The 25,767-nt window shown below is 39.9% G+C and overlaps 1 protein-coding gene across 1 annotated transcript in view; it reads left to right on the top strand.

Annotated features, from left to right (window-relative positions):
* LOC122810112 (WW domain-containing oxidoreductase-like) overlaps positions 1-25,767 on the top strand; it is a 340,274-nt gene that overhangs the window by 255,074 nt on the left and 59,433 nt on the right. Inside the window, exon 2 of the mRNA XM_044081587.1 lies at positions 3,942-4,127. Within this exon, the coding sequence (XP_043937522.1) occupies positions 3,942-4,127 (186 nt within the window). The remainder of the gene's footprint in view (positions 1-3,941; positions 4,128-25,767) is intronic.

The following is a 25,767-nucleotide window of genomic DNA, read 5'->3' as shown; positions in this document are numbered from 1 at the left end:
ATGCAACGGAGCATCCCACTTCTACCAGGGTTTTGCACTTTTCATTCCTTCAGACCCAGTGGCAGCTGTGATGGAGTCCTCATATTTGTCAGGGAACATAATACTTCCAGGCAGATCCCTAGGGACCAGCAAATTGAACTCACTAAACTATGGGTCACTTTAGATAGGATTAATTATTAACTAATAGCTTGTTACAGAGCACTTTCTTTGTTTCATTAGCAAAAACTCAATTATTCTGGGTGAAAATAACTACCCTCCAATAAACTGGAACACCCACCTAATCCTCCAGTGTAGGATATGTTTAAAAATTCCTAGAGTTAATAAAAACTCCATTGAGCAGTTGGTAAATAAACTTTCTAGATGACACACTATTCTCGACCCAGTTCTTATAAATATGGCTGCCTCTTGCACTAGTCTTCTGTTATCTCCTTCCCCAGTGAACTCTGTCCCCAAACTTGTAACCTTCTCTTTACAACTTTCAAAAGCCTCTACACTTACCACAATTAGTTTAAAGATTACGTTTGTGCCAACCTCAGCCTACTGTAAGAAATATTAAAGTTCACTTGTAACTGCACCACCCTTCACCTGATAAATCAGCAAGCATCTCTAAAGAATACTTCACCCATATATAAAAATGCATAGAGCTAGTAGTACCTATCAGAAACAGGTATCATGGAAAATTCAAAAACCAACCACCTTGGTGGTCCACCACCATCGATAAACTGTACAACAAAAAAAAGACACTCCTTAAACTATAAAGTTGATTCAGAATCCCACTTCTCAAGAGTAGTATCAAAAGCATTACAAAAAAACTGAGCAGTAGTACCCATGAACTTAATATGGCCCCTGAATCCAAAGATCATTTTAAATCCTTCTGTAGCTGTGTTAGAAAACTAAGAAACAATACCTTGCATTGTTCTAAACCTATTCACAATGAAGCCTCCTATTCTGAACCAATAGACATCGCCAATATTCTTGCAAACAGACTTAGTGTTACTTCAACCCTGAGGCTTCTGTCCAAATCCCTACTCCCCCATTATACCAAAGGATTATTTACTAAAAGTGCAAACCAGTACCAAAACTTCCATGGTGCCTGACAACATTACCTGGTTGTTTAATTAACAGTGTTAAACATGCCCTTGCAGACCCCTCCCAAACAGTTTAGTTACTGGTTTTGTCCCCGTTGAGTGCTACACTGCAATAATTAGGTCCTACCCTAAGGGTAGCCTTACAACTGACCCAGGTAATTACTTTCCTATCAGCCTTACATGCCTTATCTTCATATCCATAGAACATGTTATAACTGACCTCATAAACTATGACATCTAATATAAACTCATTACCCTTATTAGACCTGACCTCCAATAGTTTGGCCTTCTAAATAGTTAATCATGTCTACTGAATCTGATAAACTTCTTTGAAAGGTTAATGAAGGGTGTAGCAGTACACATGGCATATCTTGATCTGGCTAAGGTCTTTGGCAGCATTCAGCATGTTGATATCATACAGATTCCAAGTGCTTTGAAACTCAATACATATGCACAGTGGCTACAGGACAGAACTATCAGAGTGCAAATTGCTAATGCCTCATTAAAAAGTTTGAAATTGTCCAGTGGTGTCCCTCAGGGATTAATGCTGGGACTTATTTTACTAGCAGACAGCTAAGACCTCTGGCTAACAAGGTTTGCATACAGCTGCAAACTGGGGGCTGTTGTTACATCAACCTGTGGTTCCCAAACCCTCCAACTCTTGTTGTACTAAAAATGGACTCAAATCTAAATGCTAAAAAATGTAGCATCATTACTTTTAGTAGACAACCCCTCCCCTCATCATGCTATACAGACAACATTTGACTACAAAATGACAATGTAGTCAGAGACCTAGGAACTTGGGTTGATAACTGCAGCTGTTTTAACCATCATGTGACAACAGTTGTTAAGAAATTCTTTTCTTTAACACATCTAACCGCCAAAGGAATATCATCAAGAATTAAAGAAGTAATAGCTCCCTTATACTCCATATTGACCAGATCTGTTTATGAAGTACACTGCCCCTTTTGGGATATATCTCACTAAACATATAAAATTAGAAAGACCTCAAATGTTTCTAACTAAACATATTGCAGGCTTAAGTCCCTGAGCTGTCAAGAGATACTGGAACCTCTGTCTTTTTATTATGTGCCTTATAGACTTTTGAGGGGAGAGTCTCACGCACCATGTCATTGGAGACCTGATTGTCCTAGACCTTCTGTATTTCTGCAAGTCCAGTATCTCCACCTGTACTAGAAATACAGCCTTAAATCTTCAGCAGCAAATAACACGTGGTGGAGGGTCACGTTAGTAAGCCAGTGCTTCCCAAACCTCTGGAATAAACTTCCCTTTTCTGTTAAGCAGTGCAGCTCACTATTTTCCTTTAAGTCCAGCCTAGATGACTGGATATGTATCCACAAATTTACTCCAAAATTGAATAATGTGGTCCTTGTGGAGAAATAAAGTATAGCTCAGGAATGGTACTGGCAAGGTGTGTAAATGGTCATAAGACTCAATATCCTTGGAGTATGTATGAATCTGTGCACTGAGGATATAATATTGGGAATAGGAAAATATTGATAGGGCATGACCACGGTCATGAGATGAGGTTGTGTGTGTGCTATGGGACAGAATCTGCCAGGAACTCAGTCTCTGTCTCTTTCTGTGTGTTTCAACTTCACATCTGCCCAGATCCTCAAAACCATAAAGCACTGATGTATTTGCATTAAGGCTAGCATGGACATATCCAAAAAAATGCCATGCTTCTCATTTATATGTGATGTAAGTCATAATTTCATTTATGTGACGTGTTAACAAGGAGCACATATTGCTAATGAACCTGCATTTTTAAAATTGTTGCCTTTGCTGAGGGGAATGACCACTGCAGGTAGTGAGTATATAGTCCTCTAGTAAAATAAATGTAGTTTTCAAGAATGTGGTGCTGTCTTGTTTTTGGTAGGCTGTGTGAAATAGCTATGGTGGAGTGTGTATTTGCTGTGGGTGAGTGATCAGTTGGGAAAGTGTCTCTCTATGAAAGTTCCTAAGTGCCCTTGCAAAAATGGTCCCAAGAACTGTATGAAACTTCCCTGTCAGCATTTGTTTATCCCAGACACCAGGCATGGTGCACATACCTGGATTCCCAGCATGTGTTAATTTAGAGTTTAAAAGACAAAAGAAAATGTAATGTATTATGAAAATACAGATAGCAAAGATGATGGAGCAAAAATGACTGTTTTGTTGAATTGATTGGCATAAGTAGTTGAATGAGATAAGATGAAAAAATATGGTTTTCTAAGCGTAATAATTTATTTTGTAAATGTATTTATATGTAATATGTTATGAACTCCTAATACCACAGTGGCAATACTCAAAATTCAAAATGTTCACCGTATGATGTATTTTTCATATACATGTGTATCTCCCATACTTCATTAGTTTTGAGCATGTTATTATAAATACAATCTCTCTTACTTGGTTTTCATTTGCCTTGGCTGCTTGTTTCCAGGATTTTTTTAGAGCCTCTTCTGTTATTATCTTGATGGTTTCTTCAAAAGTAATTATGGTACCAGAATTATAGATAATGGTGTTACTTCATCTTAGGCAGACATACCGAATGGGGGTATGACATTCACTTCATTTTCAAGTCTATGTTCTGAAAGTGTGAAGATGTTAATTTTGCAATACATATTACTTGCAACTTGAAATGTTTTTAAATATTCTATTTTCTATGTTCACTTTATTATTCTGTTGTATAATGTCATATATTAGCTATTTAGAAGTAAATGCAGAAACAGTTCTTGAATTAGTGTACTTGTCACAGATTTTATTTTAATTTTGTTATGTGGTGTTTATTAGTTATTTTAATTCCAGTTTTCATTGTGTTACCACATTGTTTTTATGCTTTGTATTTAGGCCTCTTCACATTTTGATCTGCAATGCTGCAACGTTTGCTCAGCCTTGGCAAATGACAGAAGATGGTTTTGAGTACACCTTTCAGGTAAACCACCTGGGGCATTTTTATCTGGTTCAGCTTCTCCAAGATGTCCTTCAGCGCTCAGCACCTTCAAGGGTGGTCGTAGTATCCTCTGAGTCCCATCGGTTAGTATGTTGTGAAGTTTGACTTCTGTTTTTTTTTCTATGCTGAAGCTTTTTAGTGTTAAACATGTAGTTTCTTGTGAACAAGTACTGTCATCATTGGCCTGATGTTTTATTCTTAAGTTATGTTTAGTATCATCAAATAAGGTGTAGAAGATTCTAGGCTGGATTCATAAAAGTAATCACAAAGAGTACACTGTGTGTACACTTAGTGTAACATTTCCAAGGGAACAGACAGCACAAACATTGTGGTAGGGCTGTTGTTGAATTCAGAAAGTGTAGACATTTTGTGGTACCCTTTATGAACCTGTCCTTCTGTTTTGATCATTGTGCTTTGTTTAATTTTTTGTTAACCAGCAAATCCCACTAGATATAAGTGCCCCTTTTTAAGGTCCACCTGGAGAATTGTTAAGTAAATCACTTAATTGGAGTTATACTATAACTAAATGCTTACTAATTTGTAGTTCAGCTGTGACAGATGGGAATATTATACCCTAGCAGCATCTAATATCATGCTATATATACTCTTAGACATCTAAGCTTGAGAAGAAATGTAATGACCCATACCTTGAAGATTTTTAGGCTAAGGCATGTGATCTTTTTTAAAATGATTACCTAGGAATCACTGTTATACAGCTGAAGTAGCAGAATAGCCCACTGATCAGCAGCAGAAAGCTTTTTCTATATTGTTCTCAGAAGAGAGTGAAAAGTATTGTATAAAAAAGATAACAGTTAGTGCAGTATAGCAAAGGTTGGAAGAAGCAGGATAAAGAAATATTCAAGTTAAGCAGAACAAGTGAAAGATTTTAATTTCCACTTCATTTTCCCAGCTGAGAATCTTTGTGGATTTTAATTGTCATTACTGCACCCAAATTAGTTTTTCATCAAGGTGTCCATGTTCCTTCAGTATCCCAAACATGTGTTGTTAGTTAAATTGTTAGTGATCTGTAGTGGTCCAGGTGGTTGTATTTGTATGAGTATGTATGTGCATTTCAAGTGCACTGACAGACTGGTTTCTGCTTTGTACCTTTTGCCTGTGAGGATATGCTGTAGCTCCCCATTTTCTTTAGCTGAATTAAGAGATTACTGAAAATGGATGGATGGATGGATAACTACATTCAGCAATCAGTAAAGAAAAATGGGCAAAAGGGAGCAAACTAAGGCTTTCATATTGGAGGTTTCTTGACAGATATTTAAAAGAAACAGGAATGCTAAATAGGGAGGGTCCTAATAAAAAGAAAAGAAGAACTTTTGATAGGAAGTCCGTATCATTCCTTTCTTAGAAGAGTGGATGCCGTTCACAGAATAGTAATACCCAATACAGTCTAGTTTCATCATTTTGCAAGGACTGAGATGCTTGCTGGTGATAATGTGCAGTCCCAGTTTTATCAGACATTAGGCAAATTGGATGGTGTAATTTTACTTCACTTTAGATAAGAACCAAGAAACTAAAGACTTGTTAATCCGACCTTATTGGCAAGAAGAAAAAAATATGATGGCTCCTAACAGTATAGATGTTTTTAGTGTTAAAGATGACAGTAAGGTGGTGAATAAATATGGCTTAACAGTATCAATATAGCCAGTTTAGAAATAAGCCTGTACAGCTGTTTATTGTCACAGACATAATATGACTGTATATACCAGTGTTTTTCAACTGCTGGTCAGTGGACTGGGTTTGGTCCGGCAAAAATTTCCTGCAGATCAGGGAAGGACTAGGGCCCAGTGGATAGAGGAGGGCCCCCGCTGGCTGTGAAACTTATTTTTTAATTTAAAAAAAATTTATTTTTTTTAAGGGAGTTCTTCTTCAAGAAGAATGCCCTTTGCATCCGGTCACACAGAATCAATAGCTGTGTGAGACCTGTTTTCATCTTCTGTGTTTTATGTTTGAAATGTGGACCACGCACATAGGTGTGTGTGTGTGTGTGTGTGTTTAAGTAGTAAGTAGATAGGTGTGTGTGTGTAAGAAGTAGGCAGGTAGGTGTGTGTGTATGTGTGTGCGTGTAAAAAGAGGGAGGGAGGTGTCTCTCAATTGCCCAGATTTTCGCAAAATGTCCAGATTTTTGCCTCGTATTTTTAGTCTGTTCCTCATAAAATTTGTGTTTTTTTGGGGTTTATTGTGGCAAATCTGTGAGGACAGAATTCACTAAATAATGAGTGGCATTTGAGTTTCAGACTTCAAATCCTTCAGAAAATTCACAATAACACCGTACCTTTTATTCTATCCACTTTATAAGTTTGTGAGAGCAGTATTTAAAGTTTGTCCCTGTATTGGGGGGCTTTGTCCCACCTTTATTTTTGGCTTTGCCCAGATTTTTTGTGCTAAGAGGTTGAGAGGTATGGCGTGTGTGTGTGTGTGTTTAAGAGGGAGGGAGGTAGGTGTGTGTGTTTGTGTGTGTAAGAGGGAGGTAGGTATGTGTGTGTGTATGTATGTATGTGTAAGAGGGGGGGAGATAGGCAGGCACATACTTCTCCAACTGTCTCTGATTTTTACTGAACTTTTAGCTCTGTCCCTCTTATTCCCACCTAAAAGTGGTGACTTTTGAAGAAAAGGTGATGAATTACACTTAATAAAGAATGACAATAATTGGAGTTACAGACTTCTTTTACTTTAGAAAAATGCATATTCACTCATGTTCTATTATTTTGTCAGTGTCTTAAGTTAATAATAGTAATGTATGAAAAGTGTCCCTGATTTTTTTCTGTATTTGTCCCTTTTAGGTTGAGAGCTATGGGGTAGGTGTGCGGGTATGTGTTTGTGTGTGCAAGGTAGGTAGCATAACTCTCAAGTGTCCAGATTTTTGCCCCATATATTTGGTCTGTTCCTCATAAAAAGGACTGAAGTTTCAGACTTCATATCCTTTGGCGTACAATGCTGAAACAATGATTATTTTAATTGGTTCCTTAAAAATAATGTTTTTTATTTCTGCCTTCTGCCTTGGTGATCTCTGAAATAATTCTCCTATTTTCAACCATCCCCAAGTGTAAAAAGGTTGAAAAACACTATACTATCGGTGACCCAGATTTAAATAGTGGCTGAGATGTCACAGTTCCAGCTGGGATAGGTAGGAAAGAGTGACTGAAAATCTGCTTTAATTTTATGAATGGAGGGTTTGGAGCGTTTCCACTGTGAGAGAGATGCATAGTAATGATGAGAGTCTGCTTCTGAAGCATGTGCTTTGGGAACATTGTGTGTAGGAAGTCTGTGCAACACTGGAGTGGTAATACAACCCAGCATGCCTCCTTTGCACATGTAACGTAAAAAAGCAAGGATAGGCCAGAGAAAATTTACAGTAAAAAAAAAAAAAAAAGGGCAGAGCTGCTGAGGATGAACACTCAGCAGTGCTTGATTCTTGTCTTCAGTAGTAGTAGCTATGTGCAGCTGACATAGGGGGAACAAATATGATAGTGAGGCAGTGGGATGGGATAGATGTTCAGGTGTGAAGATCCAAAAAAGGATATAAAAAATAAATGTCTACTTCGTTGTAGTCTAGACAACCAAAATATATGTAGGCAGTAATATGAGGAGGATGGTCACAAGAAAGAATTTTCAGCAGAATTGACCGTCAGTACTTGGGCAGTGCATGGAAATATACTCTTTCATGCCTTAATTGGCTACATTGTTGTATGCCTAGAAGGAGGGCAGCCACGGTCGTACAGCGGTTAGCATTGCCACCTCACAGCAACAGGTTCTCTGGTTCGATCCTCAGCTGGGGTGCCTTCTGTGTGGAGTCTGCATGTCCTCCCTGTGGTCGCGTGGGTTTCCTCCGATTTCCTCCCACATCCCAAAGACATGCTGTAGGTGGATTGGACACTCTAAATTGGCCCTAGGTGTGAGTGCGTGCATGTGTGTGCCTTCTGTGAAAGGTTGGGCGTCGGGCTGGCAACTCGAAACCATAAAACTCTACTGCCAATCATGAGCGGACAGGTGATCCACTGTGGCGACCCCTAACCGGGAAACGCCGAAAGAAGAGCAAGTTGCATGCCTAGAAGGAAGTTATATTTTTTCAGTTTCAAACAATGTTAAAGTACAACTGTATTACAAACTGTGATACAGCCATTGGATGTATAGAAGAATCTTTGGAAGTCTGGAAGCATAAATGCATTACAGGCTACTCATTTGAATATGGTTATGCTCCCCAGCTATGTATCATTGAAGGGTGAAGCCCAAACTGTGGCCCAGATGACCAGAGTTCGGTTAGCAGCTCAGTTGCTAGAAGAACTGGACTGCTGGACTGGAGAGAGTAAGATAGAGAAGCAAAGTCTGGCTGTCTTACTGGGGGAGGGGGGGGGCTGGTTTTCTGGTGTCTGTTTCACCACATGCATTTTTGCATGCTGCATATCATTTCTGTATTCACCATTCTGGCATTTTTTACTTTCATACTATAGTTGTACTTGTCTGGAAATTGACCTGTCAAATGTGTGTACAAAAGAGAGGTCAAATGGTATTTCTTCTCTAGGAAATGGATGTTTAGAAGTCTGGAAGCATAAATGCATTACAGGCTACTCATTTGAATATGGTTATGCTCCCCAGCTATGTATCATTGAAGGGTGAAGCCCAAACTGTGGCCCAGATGACCAGAGTTCAGTTAGCAGCTCAGTTGCTAGAAGAACTGGACTGCTGGACTGGAGAGAGTAAGATAGAGAAGCAAATGGTATTTCTTCTCTAGGAAATGGATGTTTGGAAGTCTGGAAGCATAAATGCATTACAGGCTACTCATTTGAATATGGTTATGCTCCCCAGCTATGTATCATTGAAGGGTGAAGCCCAAACTGTGGCCCAGATGACCAGAGTTCAGTTAGCAGCTCAGTTGCTAGAAGAACTGGACTGCTGGACTGGAGAGAGTAAGATAGAGAAGCAAAGTCTGGCTGTCTTACTGGGGGAGGGGGGGTCTGGTTTTCTGGTGTCTGTTTCACCACATGTATTTTTGCATGCTGCATATCATTTCACCATTCTGGTATTTTTTACTTTCATACTATAGTTGTACTTGTCTGGGAATTGACCTGTCAAATGTGTGTACAAAAGAGAGGTCAAATGGTATTTCTTTTCTAGGAAATGGATGTTGTCTAATCAAACCAAATGCTGTATGCTTAACCTTTGACTCTCAATACCTGCTATTTTCTGCCAGATAACTCAGTCATTTGAAGTCTGTCTGGCATAATGTGTCCCTGAAGTGGGAACAACAGTCAAATTATGGGTACAGGTAAGGTTTTTTAAGAGTCCAATTTGTTGAACATGTGTCCTGAGGAAATTAGTTTTGCACTTCCCAGTAGTTAATGTACCCTAATTTCTGTTCAGGTTCTGTAATAACTACAGCTTTCTTCCCAGTACAGTACTCCAGGCTAGACATTGATTTTGGCTTAAGATGGAATAATAATTGATTAAATCAGAATGGCATGACCCCTATTGATTTGTCATTCAACAACTTCAGTGTCTTGCTTAGAAGAATGTGCATTTATTCTAGCAGGTGAAACTATGCAATTAAAGGCCGCTAGACGAAATTCAATTGTTTCACAATGAGAAATTAGAGAATTCAATGCAGTCATTACCCATAAAATCATAGAAGGAAAAATACTATAGTTAGAGCATAATAGTAATTCATCTAAACCATTCTTGGTTGAAAATTCAATTAAAGGAAACACTTAGAAGGAAAAAAAAAGATTGACAATTATACTTGCTCTTAAATATAAACCCTAATAAAGAGGTTTTGGGAGACTGTAAGAAATGCTTAATTCCCATAATTTCTACTGCTGGCTAATTTATCTGAGACATTAATGATAATGTTTTGTACTGAAAAATGTTTCTGTGAAATGCCTTTTTGTTTTCTAAAGCTTAGTGTAACTGCTTGTTTTAATACTGCTGGTGAATTATTCAAGACTTTTTTGTATTTGATACTCGTGCACCATATGCTGGTAATATCATGTCGTTTACAGAAAAACAGCCCACACAATTAGTCTTTTGTTTTATGATTCTGCAAACATTTTGGTGACTGCTGGTAATGTTTCTTTTTCCAAATATGTTTCCATTGCAGATACCCTTGTGACTGGAGGGTAAGGCAAGCCAAGACTTGCAGTGAAAACATTATCACAGCTAAACACAAGGGCTTACAGTGTCACACAACATAGATTTGCTTTAACATTATTAAATTTATGGCAAATGAAATGAAAGGAAGCAATAGAAAAGCTTGTAAAAATCCCTGCTTGCATTACATGATGTGAAATATTATCTGGTAATTAGGTGGTAACAAAATCTATATATCCTTATCTTTTGAAATCAAGCCAGTTTTTTAGAGGAAAATGGTATAGCTTTATGAAATGAGCAAGTTGGCCATAAGGGAGGGTGAAACAGTGCTAGAAATAAATCTGCCAAGTCGAATCATTTGCAGCTGTGCAAGTTGCAGTGAAATAAGTTTAAATGAGCTGTTAGTGAAGTCAAGATTGCTGTAAACTGTCACATGCTCATTTCCACTTGCAAATGTTCAGCAAAAATTAATATTTGAAGGAACATTTCTGTGTTTCCAAGAATGATGTTTGCAGCTGTAGATCAGATGTCATGCAGCTTCTTTGATTTAGAAGGGATAAGGAAAAAATAAAACACCTGTGATGGCTGCTTTTTGCTTTTCATGCTTACAAGTTTATTTCACTTCTGTAGTACTCAAAAATCCAGTGTGTGAGCATGTTTAATTTTTGTGAGATGTTTTTTGACATATTGAAAAATGTTGTGAATTAACTTTATAAAGATTTTCAAACCAGATAGATGCCTCTTATGTGATTGTATTTCCAATTATTTCCTTCTCTTTCCGTGCTTCACCTTTCACTGTTTGAAGCAAGCTAAAATGCTTCTGTCAGATTCTCCTATACAGGTGTCTTATATGTATACAATGTCAAAAGTGAAATGTATTGCATTAATCGTTTTCAGCCAAATCGCTGTAGTTAATTAGTGTGCCAAAAGTACATGAAGGCCTCTGGTTCACAGTGAAGCATATTAAACTGAGTAAACTCACATTATAAGGCCGTATATAATGGTCAATATGCCTTGCTTAGTGTAAACCAACTTTACTAGAAGATAGTAACAAGAGTTAAAACAACTGGAACTGGGATCTTTAGAAAAGGGTAGGAGCAAATTACATAGGAATACAAATGGGAACTGTGGGATCAATACATGCAGAGGAGGAACGAGGTTTAAAAGAAGGCAGGATTTGAATGAGCTATGTAATGGTTGACTGAGAATGACTGGATATGTTAAAAGTGATATATAATGTTTGCAGCTATAGTTGTGTCGCCACGGTTTGGAATGTATAATGTTTGCAGCTACAGTTGTGTTGCTCTGGTTTATTGTCATTTTATAAATGTAACGTGGCCTATGTCATACATGATAATTTAATAAAGATGTTTCTTGTTTAAAAAATATCTTTGCTTGCTTTTACAGAAGAATGACAAAGCATAGTGGTAGTTTGGGGAGGCAAATGATTCATTCCTAAGGATTTTGAAAAAAAACTAAGTAAAGGAAAATGCAGAGAAACAGATACTGTTCATTATGTTTAAGACTGTAATAATTGTCTTTCGTCTTTTCCCGATTAGGAGTCGCCACAGCGGAACTCCAGTCCGCTAATTATTGACAGTGGATTTTTACGGTGCCGAGTTGCCAGCCCGGTGCCCAACCTTCAAAGAAGGCACACCCATTCACGCACACACCTACCTGCATGTCTTTAACGTCACTCGACAGTGAGGCGGACATGCAGACACAGAAGGCACTCCAGCCGAGAATCGAATGGGAGAACCTCTTGCTGTGAGGCGACAACGCTAACCACTGCACCACCACCACCTACCATTATGTTTAAGACAGTGCATTAGCAAATCACTGTGTACAACTTGGTTTTAAGGAAGGTTAACATTTACTTACCTGAAGTATACTAAATGTACCACTTTCCACTACAAACTTGGAATAGAGGGGTGCAGATCAATCAGCAAAGAAGGTATATGTGGCTGTGTTGATGTAGAACAGCTGCATCTTTGTAAATATATGTATGTAAAAACTGAGGGAGGGCAACTACACTTTTATATTTATTAATATTGGTTATTTTAATATGTTTCCTGTTTTTAACCAGATCAGTGACCTAGTCCTCGGACCTTTTTTGCCCACAACCTGGGCTCACTATGGAGCACATACAGAGGAAATAACAGGAGTGCTTTTCTCTTCACAACACAATACACTGGGTAGTTAGACAAAGAGCTGAAAGGTGAGAATGCATCAGCATGCTCTGAAACACACCTCAGGTGTCCTGGAAGTAAAGACTGTGGTCAAAGTTTAGACACAAATAAGTGCATACTTCAACTAGACCTCTAAACTAGACCCACTGGATCACCGCTTTACTACTAAACAATTGAAACAGCTGAGAACCGAAAATGCTCAACCCTTGGCCAGTTATCAGCTGCTTAAACAGTTTAGAGCAGATGGAAGACTGATCCAGAGAGTCCAGGTAAAAGCATACACTGTTGCATGCTGTGCTACTAAATTTTGACCTTTGACCAGGACCTTTGCCTTCGGCAGCTTCTAACTGATTTAGCAGTTGATTTTAACACTCTTTCAGAGTGTATGTTAATGCACATACTCATTTTCCACTATATAAATGCACATTCACATTACTGAAACTCAAAATACTGAATTTCATTTGACTGAGACCACAATAACTAATTTTCAAAATACTGAAAACTCATGTGACTGAATCTCATTATACTGAAAGCTTACAATCCTGAATTTCAAAATATTGAATTTTAAGCTATAGATGTGATGTGTTTTTCCCTTCCCCTGTGACTTGCTTGTGATAAAAACACATTACTGTAACTTAAAGTGGCGACTGTCAGTATACCAGTAGTAGTGTAGAAAGCGTTGTAGTGTTTGTAAATGTGGGTATGTCTCTCTACGTTTTGATGGGAAGTATCCTAAGTAACATGGTGAATGTTTCATGTGCACCTGACAGTAGTGGCAGTGTGCAAAGTAGTATAAGGTAAGTAAAAGGTGTATGCCCTTTTTGCCACTGTAGTGCAATCCTGGAGTTAGAGTGTGTGTGTGTATATATGTGTATATATATGTGTGTGTGTGTGTGTGTGTGTGTGTGTGTGTATATATATATATATATATATATATATATATATATATATATATATATATGTATGTATGTATAGTTGGGGGGGGTGCAGCCCCCCCCAGACACATAATTTGGATTTATATTATCCAGTTTCTGTTAAGAGGGGTAAGTAAGTAGTTTTTAAGTTTTGGAAAGAGTTAGTCGTTGGTGTTGTAATTGTGGATGTCTATGGTTTAAAATTCAGGATTGTAAGCATTCAGTATAATGAGATTCAGTCAAATGAGTTTTCAGCATTTTGAAAATTAGGTGTTGTGGTCTCAGTCAAATGAAATTCAGTATTTTGAGTTTCAGTCATGTGAAGTGGACCCATATATATAGTTATATGGATTACCTTTGAATAGTTGAAAGTACATTGTTCAGAAGTAAGTTTTCAAGATTTCAGATAGCTAAATATAAATGGATCGAATGTGCAATGAGCGAATGCACATTGACATTCATTCACTGCAGATTCGGCAATGTGGGTGCGGAGTGCACTATAGTGGGGATCGGGAAGTGGACCCTTTCCACACTGTAGTGTGACCTCGGAGTTAGAATAATAAAGTAGGGGGGATGGGGGTGCAGCCCCCCACATTACGATCTGTATTCGTAAGTTTAGTTCGAAAATCAGAGAATCTGGTTTTTGATTTGCTGATTTTCGAACATTGGTGCAGTTTGGAATGATGGCTTTAGTCATTCCGGTTCACACAAAGGGCCATTCGGATAGTTGATTTTCATCTATTCAAAGGTAAACCATATATACATATATATATATATATATATATATATATATATATATATATATATATATATATATATAGATATATATATATATATATAGATATGTATGTATAAAATTAAGGGGACAGCTACCCCAGGCTCAAGTGTTAAGGGGTGCTGTTGGCTTATCTCAATCGCTGTTCACTGCATTCAGCCATTATAATGCCGGTATTGTATTTGTGGTTAAAACTGAGAAACGTAGTGCCCTCTGTATGGTCATACTTCTTAACACAAGGAATTTGGACAAAGCCATAAATTTTGGGGGGACAAGACTCAAAAATAGTGAGAATTGTTAAATATTGCTTTTATAAACTTAGAGAGAACTTTCTGAAGAGTGTGAAGTCTAAAACTCAAATGTCTGTCATTATTTTCTGACTTCAGTCCTGAATGATTTGCCAGAAAGCCAATAGATCTGATATTGTCTTTTTCATTCTTCCTCAACATATGGGTTCCGGATCCAGACATGGATCTGACTCGCCACATATCTAAGACTTATGGATCCAACTCTAGAGCTCTTCCCTTTACCCATAATGCCCCAGCTAGCCTACAGTACCTCAGATCTTGTTTACCGCCATCTCACAATTTTGTGAGTACTTTTCTGCTAATTTTACCATATATATATATATATATATATATATATATATATATATATATATATATACACACACACACACACACACACACACACACACACACACACACACAAATATATAGGTTCATAGCTAATTACTAGGCTATCTGCCCGAGGGCATAGATAAGCCTAACCAGAATGTGTTGGCTTTCGCCACCCCCTTAGATTAGTTCCCTGTGCCTCTGTCCAGCTGAGCCACTGCAGTGATCCTTGGGGTAAATTTTCTGTTTCCCAACCACTCGTCAAGGTTTCTTTTGAAGAGTGTTAGTGAGGGGCTCTGCCTAATGTAGATTGGAATCCTGTTCCAAAGCATGGGGAGTCTCTGGAACAGGAATCTATCCCTCCAGCACATCCTAGTTATCGTTGTGGTGAGGTTTACATCCCTAGAGAGTGTGGCGCTCGGGGATTTGTTTTTTTTTTTAGGTGGAGCATGTCGATCAATTCTGGGTTGGACATGGCCTTGTATGTCAGGCAGAGATCACCTCTGAGTAAGCGGTATGCAACCAAGTACAGCTGGAGTTTCTTCAGTCGGGCTGCATAGGGCATCTGTCTGAGGCCAGTAATCCTCTTGGTGAGGTACTTCTGTGGTCTTTCCAGCTGTTGCAGGTGTCTTGTAAGGTACATCCCAAATGGGATATTGTACTCTATGATGGGTCTGATGAGTGATGAGTAGAGGGGTACAACAACCTCTTTTATTCTAGATGTGAACCCTTTTGTGATTAGGTGGGCCACAAAGAAGGATTTTCTAACCACCTTGGCAATATGATTATCAAAGGAGCGATTACTATCTACTTGGGTCCCCAGATCCCTTATTACATTTTCTGTATTTAGGGAGTTCACGGGTACTTTGTTTTTTCCAAAGGGGATGACTATGCACTGTTTGGCATTTAGCTTGAGGCCATGATTTTGACACCAGGTATCTGTCTCAGTGAGACCCTTCTGGAGGATGTCTGTATCAGCTGGAGAGTCAGTTATGGCCCCCAGCTTGCAGTCGTCTGTGAACTTGGTCAGCCATAGTCCTCCTGTGCTTGCCTGTACCTCTGAGAAGTATATACTGAACAGGAGGGGTCCCAGGACTGAGCCACTTGTAACTGGTTTAGAGTCGGACCTAGAGCCTGCAACTCTCACCGTGTAGGTTCTATCCGTGAGCCAATTGGCAACCCATCTCGTGATGTAGGGATTTATGTTCAGGCTGGTGCGCTTGTCTATAATACCAGAATGGGGAATGGTGTCGAAAGACTTTGCAAAATCTAGGTAGGCTGTGTGGACCTCCTTTCCCTCTTCTAAAGCCTTGGTAACTGTCTCAAAGAAGTCCACCAGGTTTCGAAGGCATGATCTGCCCTTAACAAAGCCAAACTGGGTAGGGTCAAATGTTTGGAGGTTCCCATTGTCTCTGTTAATGAGTTCCATGATGATGCGCTCCATAGCCTTGCAGACCAGGCTAGTCAGGCTTGTAGGGCGATAGTTCCCAGGGTCCATTGTGGCTCCACCTTTGTAGAGCAGGATAACTGTTGCTGTGCGCCACTCTATGGGTACATAGCTTGTAGAGAGGCTGAGTTTGAACAGTGTGTTTAGGTGAAGGGTTAGTTCATTTTGGAGCTTGTGTAAGACACAGCCTGGGACAACGTCCGGTCCCGTTGAAGCTGTGTGTTTGGCTTTGGATAGGGCTGTTTTAACCTGTATGTCAGTGATTGCCGGGTCTTTACATTCTTCTGGTATGGTTATGAGCCCTTTAGGGGTTGAGATGGGGGTGAAGTTTGACTAAACCTGTCTGCCAAAATATTGGCAATATCAGTCGGTTCAGTGTATTTTGTGCCATCCTGCACTAACTCAGAGCAGATCTGAGAGTTTCCGCTTAGTTTCTTGACATAACTAAAGAACGCTTTGTGGTTATCTTTGGAATCCTTGGCAATTTTTCTTTCGAAGCTAGCCTTGGATGATTTTATGAGGGATGTCTTTCCTTCTTGAGATTTTACTCTTTTCTGTACTAGTTTCTTCCTTCTATTGTATAGCTTGTTTATGGCAGGGGTCCACCAGACTGGTTTCCTTTTCTTGGAGGAGTGAGTCTTGATTTTGCTTGGGATTGCACAATCCATGCATTCTTGCAGGTGCTCATAGAGTGCCTTTGTAAGGGATTCAGCAGCTTGGACAGCGTTGTCCTTAGCATGGGGGCTGTGTACCTTTCCACCTCGGTCTTAAGTAACGTGAAGTTTGCTTTTGAAAAGTTTTTCATGGTGGTTTCCTTGATTGGGGGTGGGGGCAGAATGTGAATATCCAGAGTGATTAGTCTATGGTCTGATCTAACTAGCGAGGGGTTGACCTCCGGTGTGGAACACCAGTAGCCAATGTTGGTGATGACCAGGTCCAATATGTTGTCACCTCTAGTGGGGGTGTTGATCAGTATATCCAGGGCATTCAAGTGTATTAATTCTAGGAAGCATTGGGCAAGGGAGTTAGTACTTGAGTAGTTCTCCCAGTTAATTTTTGGGTAATTGAAATCACCCAATATTATGGTGTTTGGTAGGACCTTCATATTTTCCTGTGTCTCCAGAAACGCGGAATGGGCTTTGTGGGTCATGGTGGGTGATCTGTAGCAAGCTACAATTTGAATTGCAGTTTTGCCCATTGTTAGTTGGCACATGGATGATCTCTGAAGCATCATGCTGTGCCACTAACTTGGAAGTGTGGGTATCCTTGATGAATATGGATACACCCCCGCCTTTTGTGTTTCGTTCCGGGTTCTGTGGCCGAGAAGTATTGTATCAGTTATAGCCTGGCAGTGCTGGGGTGCTCTCTGGAGCCTTAAACCAGGTTTCTGTTACTGCACAGATATCAATGTTCTCCATACTGAGCAGTGCCTTGAGTGCATGCATTTTGAGGTTTAGACTTCTGGCGTTGAGTCCCGTTACACTCAGTTTTTGGTTACTTGTGCTATTTACGGTGGTGGGTTTCTCTTTTGAGCCTTGCCTAAAAAAGGCACTATGGAGGCGGCAAAAGCCTTGACCAGTATTTGAAAGCCTAAGAGTGACAGGTGCAAGCCATCTTTTGCGAAGCAACATGGCTTGTCGAGCATGTCTTCCCAATTGGACAGATACTGAATCCCCTTTGAATGACACCAGAAACTTAGCCAATTGTTGAAAATGATATTTTTTTCTTTATACTGTGGCATCATTCTTGGTGAGAGCAGGATGCTACTCAGGGTCAGGGTCATACCATATATGTGTGTGTGTGTATGTATGTAGGTATATATATATATATATATATATATATATATATATATATATATATATATATATATATAAACCTTCTTTCACTTTTTTCCTATTAGCTAGTTATGTCCGAGTAGCTGACTGACTTTAAGAAATGCTCTTCCTGTCGGCACAAAATCCCAAATTCTGATACCCACAGAGAGTGTGTTTATTGTCTACGAGTGGCACACCTTCCCACAAATTGTTCAGTTTGTGCCACCTTTAATTCTAGGACAGTAGCAGACAGAAGAGACAAACTGAATCTGGATGTTGTCCTTTTCATTTTTCATCAACAGGTGGGTTCGGATTTAATCCTCGGATCCGACTCGGCCGTGTACTCTAGACTTTGGATCCAACTCTCAAGCTCCTTCCTCTACTCAGAATGCCTCAGTGCATCCCCACCCAATACCTTAGATTTGTTTGCCCTATCATGCACATACACAGGTTCCTCTCTCAAGCGAGAAATTAGTGAAGTCTTGTGAATTTTTTGCATATTTTTTTTTCTAAAAGATTCTTCTAGACTATTCTTATTTGACTTTCCTATCCTCCCTATTAGCTTTCGCATTAGGCTTTATACTGTTTTTATAGTAGTTATTTCATACTATAGTTTGTATTGCTTTTCCCTATTACCCGTTAAACATGGTAATTTTTCTAAATTACCATAGTTGGTAATTTTCTTTTTCTCCATATTCCTTTCTACAAAAAACAAAAAAAAAACTCTTATTTTTCTTCTAGTTTCTTCCTGCCATATCTGAAAAACCGTCAGAGTTCAAGAAATATACTTTTTGTGGGTATTGTGGGTATACAATTCCTAATTCGGGTGTCCACAAGGAGTGCATTTACTGTCTCGGAGCCGGCCACTTGGATATTGACTGCAGCATCTATTCCACCTTTAATCCATGGTCTCTGGCTTTCTGACACAACAAATTAATCTTGAAGGCCTACTTCCTGCTGCTACAACTTCATCTTCTCTGGCTCAAACCCCTGCCAAATCTTCTATGTCTGCTCCATTGGAGTACAGAAAATGCTTCCAGCCAAAGTCCCCCTAACACTTCATCTGCGCCACAAGCTAAGACCTGAAAAACCTCAGATTTGAAGTTGTCGGATCCAAAGAACCAATCTTCAGATCTGATAAATATATTGTCTAGCCCTGTGGCGACTTCCTTGGAACCAAAGCCTTGCACCTCTTATAGAGTTCACACACTAGAGTATTTGCTGAACAATTAACTCCATCTTCCATGTCCTTCAGAAGTTTATCAGAAGCAGATGTGGATAGGATGATGTGAAAATTTCTCAGAGTTCAGATAAAGAATAAGGGTCATACTGGCTCCGCCCTCTATTGGATCCCTGAGCCTTCCAACTATGTCTCATATTTATTTTCTCTCCTTCTTTGATCTGACCCTGTTTCAGAGCCCCAGGATCCAAAAATCCAGAGAGGTCTGGAGTAAGATCCTAAGAAGATATCTTTGACTTTGATGACATCCCTGACTAGTTCCGCTCCAATACCTTTGAATCAGAATGGGCCCCAGAACCTAAGTGCTGGCATCGGGTCCATAGGGCCGGGATCAACTCTGATGTTATCTGAGCTGCCCCTGCCCCTTGGAGTCTAAGCTCTGGACAGTTTGGGTCCTGTGCCATCCTCATGGCACACATTTCAGAGGAGTCATGATCTGCCTGTACTGGAAGCTTCAGCTCCGGTGCAGTTGGTCGTGGCTTCTCAGAGTCTGTCTGCCTTCAGGATCATGGAAAGGGCTTTTTCTCTCTCTCTAGAGAACAGCCTTGTCATTCTTTGGATCCAGTTCCCATCCCCTCGATGGTTCCAAGCTCTGAGTCGATCAGGCTTACTCCACAGGGACAGTGAGTTCCAACTAGTTTCCTAGCAGTTGATAAAACAAAGAAGCAAGAGTCAGACTGAGCAGTGACAAAAAATAAAAACATAAACTGTTTTATTAGCGTTTTCGGAGTGGTCAATGCCTCTCCTTCTTCAGACAAGGTACAAAGCAATTAAGCAGCTTTTTATAAGAAAAAATTAAACCAATCATTCAATTAAAAAGCCAATTACATTGTGCAATTCTTAAAAGGGAAGCGTGAAAAACACACTTCCAAATATATGCAAGACAATAATACAGCAAGTCAACTAAATACATCCCTGTATGCAGTGAGCTAAATCACTTCAATAAAAAATGATATATATGTGTATATAATTACTATTATTGCTATGAAATTATATACTTAAAACTTTCTCATAAATATGTGGCTCATTATACTATAAACTGAAAGAGCCATTGACTAAATCGTATAAATGAACCAACTAAAAGCATAACCAGTCTATTAAACAAAAGCCTGAATGTGCCTATAAGTGAAATAAAATAAATAAACCAGAATAGGATAAATACCACCTTAACTACTACCCTAATAAAAGGGACATATAAATGTTAATACTACATGCAAGAAATACCTTACTATAAAATGAATAATAATAGCTTTCATACTGTTTACAATTATTCAAGTAATGTAGAGTAAATATATTATTTTACAAGAAACACAGTTTTGAATATGCTAATAATGGCAATACTTCAATCCAAACCCAAAAAGGCTACCTTCTTAGGGCAAGGTATTTGAGTATACATCTTACACAGACGTGTTCATTAAGCCCTGGAAAAATGTAGGCTGCTGTTCTAATTTGCCAAAAAACCTCTTCCATTTCTAATTGTAATTGCCTCTCTGGTCAATTCTTACATGTTTTAATATAGCAAATTTGAACCTGTGTTCAGGGAACTCAGTGATATGTCTGGCCAGGGCGTTAGTTGTATCTTTCTTACTAATGGCATACTGATGCTCATAAATGCGCTGCTTAATCTTCCTTTCAGTTTTCCCTATGTAAAAAGCAGCGCATCTGTCACAACAGGCTGAATAGACCACTCCCTTTGTCTCACAGTTATACTTGCCATTGATTTTGTATGTCTTTCCTCTAATATTAACCTGGGAATCAGTGCTTACATGCCTACACTGTTGGCATGACCCGCATCTAAACATACCGTGGTTCCTACCATATACAACACTGTTCTTACTTTCAAGTATTGCTTTAAGATTGGCTCCTTTTCTATAAGTTATTTTAGGTTTGTCCCCAAACATTCTGAGTAGCCCGCTGTCCTCAATTATTAGAGCCCAGTTTTTGTTTAACATCTCCCTTATTTGAAAATGATCTAAGCTATAGGTACACAAAAAACTAATTTTGAAGTTTTGTTCACCATCCTTTGTGTTAAGATGGTGTTGATTGTCAGTGTCTTCCCCAATTTGATTGATGTTACTCGACAAAGTGGTTTAAAGTGACCTGTTTGATGCTTATAGGTCACCTCTGAAGTAATATTAGCCACCAAAGATAAAGGATAACCTCTATTGGTAAACATCTTTGCTAGCTGTCATCCTTACCACTAAAAAAGAGCTGTAGTGAAGGGGCAGATGGTAAGGGCAGCTAGAATGGTCTCTGATGAGACTGACTTTGCAGAAGAATGTGATTTTTTTTGGGCTCTATGGCTGGAGCCATTCTGGGGATAATTATCCTTGCACCTGGACACCTGGGCAAATATAACAGAATATTGCTGGGTGCTAAGACTAATATCCAGAGGCTATTCCATTCCATTTTTTCCAGCTTCCTATTTGCAAAAGGAAAAGCTTCCTGATGTTCCACTCAGTCAGAGAAAAGCAGCAGCACAAGAAATTCAAATGCAGTTCTGCAAAAGAGTCATCCAAAAGGTCCCACCAGACCAAATAGGATTCAGAACTTACGTTTTTTTTAATGCCCTAAAAGACAGGAGACCTCAGACCAATTCTGGATTTGAGCAAATTGAATCAGTATGTAAAAAAGTCAAAGGTCCAGATTGTCATGGTTCAGTCCATTCTGCCATTTCTTCGCAAGGACGATTAGATGTGCCCTATAGATCTTCAGGATCTGTACTATCACATCCAAATAGGTGATCCAGAAGACATTTACACTTTTGGCAGTAGCCAGTCATTTCCAGTTTACAGCCGTGCCTTTTGGACTCACCACACCCCCAGGGTGTTTACCAAATGCACGGCAGTGGTAGCTGCTCGCCTGAGACTCAAGAGATTCTGAGTTTTTCCATATCTGGACAACTGGCTCCTAACCGCCCCCTCCAAGCATCTATTTCTATACTCCAGGGACTATTTGCTCCAGATTTGCCAGTCATTGGGGATAACAATAAATTATGCCAAGTCAAACTTGATACCAGTTCAGAGCCTGGAGTTCATTGGTGCACATCTGGGCACAACAATACAAATAGCATCACTACCAGTTCATCTCATATCCACTCTCAGGTCTCAAGTCCAAAAGGATTATTTTCCATCCATCTCCTTCAGCCAGGTTAGTTCTTCAAAAGCTAAAATCCATGGCACCAGCCATTGTATTGTTTCACTTTGCTCGATACTTTATGCATGTTCTTCAGTGGACTCTATCTGTTCAGTGGTCCGTTCGTTGACAACCCCTATCCTTTCCAATCAAACTTACTGAAATTTACAAAGGCTGGCCATTTGTTCTACTGCCTTCAATGGCCACAGTGACCACCGATGCCTCACAGCTGGGGGGGGGGGGGGTCATTTCCTGGGCAGAACAGTCCAAGACATGTGGTCCCTCCAAGAGACCAATCGGCATATCAGTGTTCTACAGATGACAGCAGTCCTATTGGTGTTGCAAGCATTTCAAGATGCTCTTCCTCTAGGTACATCAGCGAACAAGGAGGAACTCGATCTTACCCCCTCTGCAGAGAGGCCATGATAGTGTGGGAATGGATGATCTCTTCAAACTGCTTTCTAGTTGCAACACACATACCAGGGAAAATCCATTGTGTTAGCCGACAAATTAAGCAGATACATTTTAATGCCACATGAGTGGTCTCTCAAGCAGTCTGTGGCAGAAGAAATTTTTAGTTGTTGGGGCCTACCTTGCTGAGACCTCTTTGCTTCCCCCAGCAACAACAAGTGCAGCAGGTATTTTGCCCTTATCGCCCCTTAGAGGGAATCACCAAGAGATGCTCTACTCCATGTTTGGCCTGCCAGTCATCCTTATGCTTATCCCCCACTCCCCTTGATTCTCAAATTTCTACAGAAAGCAAGCAGGCAGAGAGCTCAGTCATCCTCATTGCCCCTTTCTGGGCTTGACAGGTATGGTCTCACCTTCATTATCCTTCATGGATACAGGAACCATTTCCAGATCTCCTCTCACACCCCTCAGGAGTCAACCATCCCAATAGTCATGCCCTCCAGCTAACTGCATGGTTTCTCCACTTCCAATAATGATCAGACAGCCCAGGCCTCTTTCCCTAGTACATTCCATAATTTTGTCCTTGCAAAAGGTTGATAGGGGCAAGTGGAAAAGATTCTCACTTTGGGCATTGAAAACCAATGTTGACACTTTTTTTGCTCCAGTTTCTGCAGTACTCAAATTTTTGAGTACTCTTTTTAAAGAAGGAGCTAGCTTTTCTACAATTAAACTGCAATTAGCAGCCATTTCCAATTTTCATACTGGTGATAAAAGTTATTCCTTAGCATCTTCCAAGTTATGCAAAGCATTTCTAAAAGGCATTTTCCTCCTTAGACCACCAGTAAAGGATCCCTCACTTCTCTGGGATCTGACGGTTGTGCTACAAGGTCTAACTCAGAAACTTTTTGAACTTTTAGCAAAAAAAATAACCTAAAGTTTATTTAATGGAAACAGTTTTCTTAGTAGCTATTACTTCTGCAAGGAGAATTTCTGAACTCCAGGATCTTTTTTCAAAAAAACCTTTACATTATTTTCCATAAAGACAGGGTTAGCTGGTGAACAAACCCTTATTTTTTACTTAAAGCAGCGTCTGAATGAAACATTAACCACTCCATTCATTTACCTGTCTTTCCAAAATTTTCAAACAAAGGAGAATGTATGCTACATCTCTGTGATGTGCACAGACAATTACATTTTTATTTACACAGGATAAAGCAAATAAGAAAGTCAGATCAGTTATTTGCTTCCTTTTCACCAAACAGATTGGGTTGTGCAGTTCCAAAGTTACCTTAGCAAAGTGGATTTCAGACTGTATTTCTTGGGTCTGTTTTCAGCAGGGCATTTCCCTACCTCAACCAGCCAAAGCTCACTCAATTAGATCCATGGCTGCTACTTCTGCCTTTTGGTCAAGAGCATCTATTGCTGATGATTGTGCAGCTGTCGCATGGTCCGGTGATCATACTTTTGTTACTCATCACAAATTGAACCTTATATCCAGAAGTAGGGCCGCCGTTGGCTTGGTGGTACTCCAAAATATCATTCTATGAGGGCCACCCTGGATCAACATAGCTGGAGACTCTGGCCCATGTGTTGAGGAAGAATGAAAAGGACAACATCAGATTTAAAAGTTATGTACTCACCATAACTAGTCATCTATGTTGTCCATTTTCATTCTTCTTCAGCTTCTTTCCCATCCATCCCCTGCCCTTAAATCTTCAGAGAAACATGTTGGACAGCAATTGGAACATATAGGTCTGGGTTTGAGCCCTTTTTTTCTTTCAGCTGTCCCGTTTCTGTCTAGCTATAGGGTACTTATGGTAACAGACTCAATCTGAGGTATTGGGGAATGGACTGAGGTATTGTGGATAGATGGAGAAGCTTGAGAGTTAGATCTAAAGTCAAGAGTATGTGGCCAAGTCGAATCTGAGGTCTGAACCCATGTGTTGAGGAAGAATGAATATGGACAACACAGATGCCAAGTTATGATGAGTATATAACTTTTAATTTTAAAAAAGATTGCTGCCCTCATCTTCCTCTTCTGTTTCTGGGCTGAACCCCCCAGTAAACACCTGAAGGCCTCTTCGAAACTTAAAAAGATGTCTTCTACTCCATCTCCAAAAGATTCTTCTTCTTCCTCTGTGGCTTCTTCGGAGCCCCCTAAGAAGATCTGAAGAACTTTGCATTGGACCTGTTTGGATCCTAAAAAGAAACTGCCGGATCCTAAACCATCAGCTCCATCTGTAATACTGGCGAAAACTCCTGAGCAGTCTTTTGATACTCAGACTTTGGACCTAACGTCTATATCCAAGTCTCCACTATTCCACTCACCTGGGTTCACAATTGATCCAGTATCCCTTCGGCTCCATTCCCCTTTTCCTCAAACTACACCAAGAAGAGACTCAAGGCCTGAGTCCACTACCACTTCTGTGAGATGCTCCAGAAGTCTTTCCGAAGCTGACGTGGATAGGATGATGTGGAAGTTCCACAGAGCTCAGATCCAGATGGAGGATATTCCATCTCTGTCTCCCATTGGATCCATGAGCCTTCCTTCCACTTCCCATGTAGTCATATCTCCTTCTGCAATCTGTTCTGTGGTTTTGGAGCCCTCAGATTCGAGAGTCATGAGAGATTCAGTGTCGGATCTGAAGACGGCCAGGTCTTCCACTCCAACACTTTCCCTGACTAGTTTTTTTCCTTCAGATCAGGATGAGTCCCAGAGCCTTCGAGTCAGTGTCGGACCTGGGGGATCATGGTTGACTCTGATGTTGTCGGAGCCTTCCTTACTCCTTGGAGCCTCAGCACTAGACAGCTCAGGTCTGGCTTCTTCCTTGAGACACGGATCAGGGAAGGGTCTAGGGTTGGCTGCTTCAGAGGTTTTGGCCCTGATGTGGCTGGTTACAGATTCTCGCAGTCCATCTGCTTTCAAGGTAGTGGAGAGGGCCTTTTCTTGTCCAAGAGAGCCCACCTCTCTGTCTCTCTCCTGTTTGGATCTTATTCCTGTTCCCTGATCTGGTACCAGCTAGCATCCAGACAGTTACTCTAGACGAACGTCCTTCTCTTTGGATACCTCCGCAGAGCATCC

This window comes from Protopterus annectens, chromosome 8.part1 (assembly GCF_019279795.1).
Source record: "Protopterus annectens isolate FY-2018-M chromosome 8.part1, PAN1.0, whole genome shotgun sequence".
NCBI classification, from domain to species: Eukaryota; Metazoa; Chordata; order Ceratodontiformes; family Protopteridae; genus Protopterus; species Protopterus annectens.
This window is presented reverse-complemented; position numbering and strand designations above follow the sequence as displayed.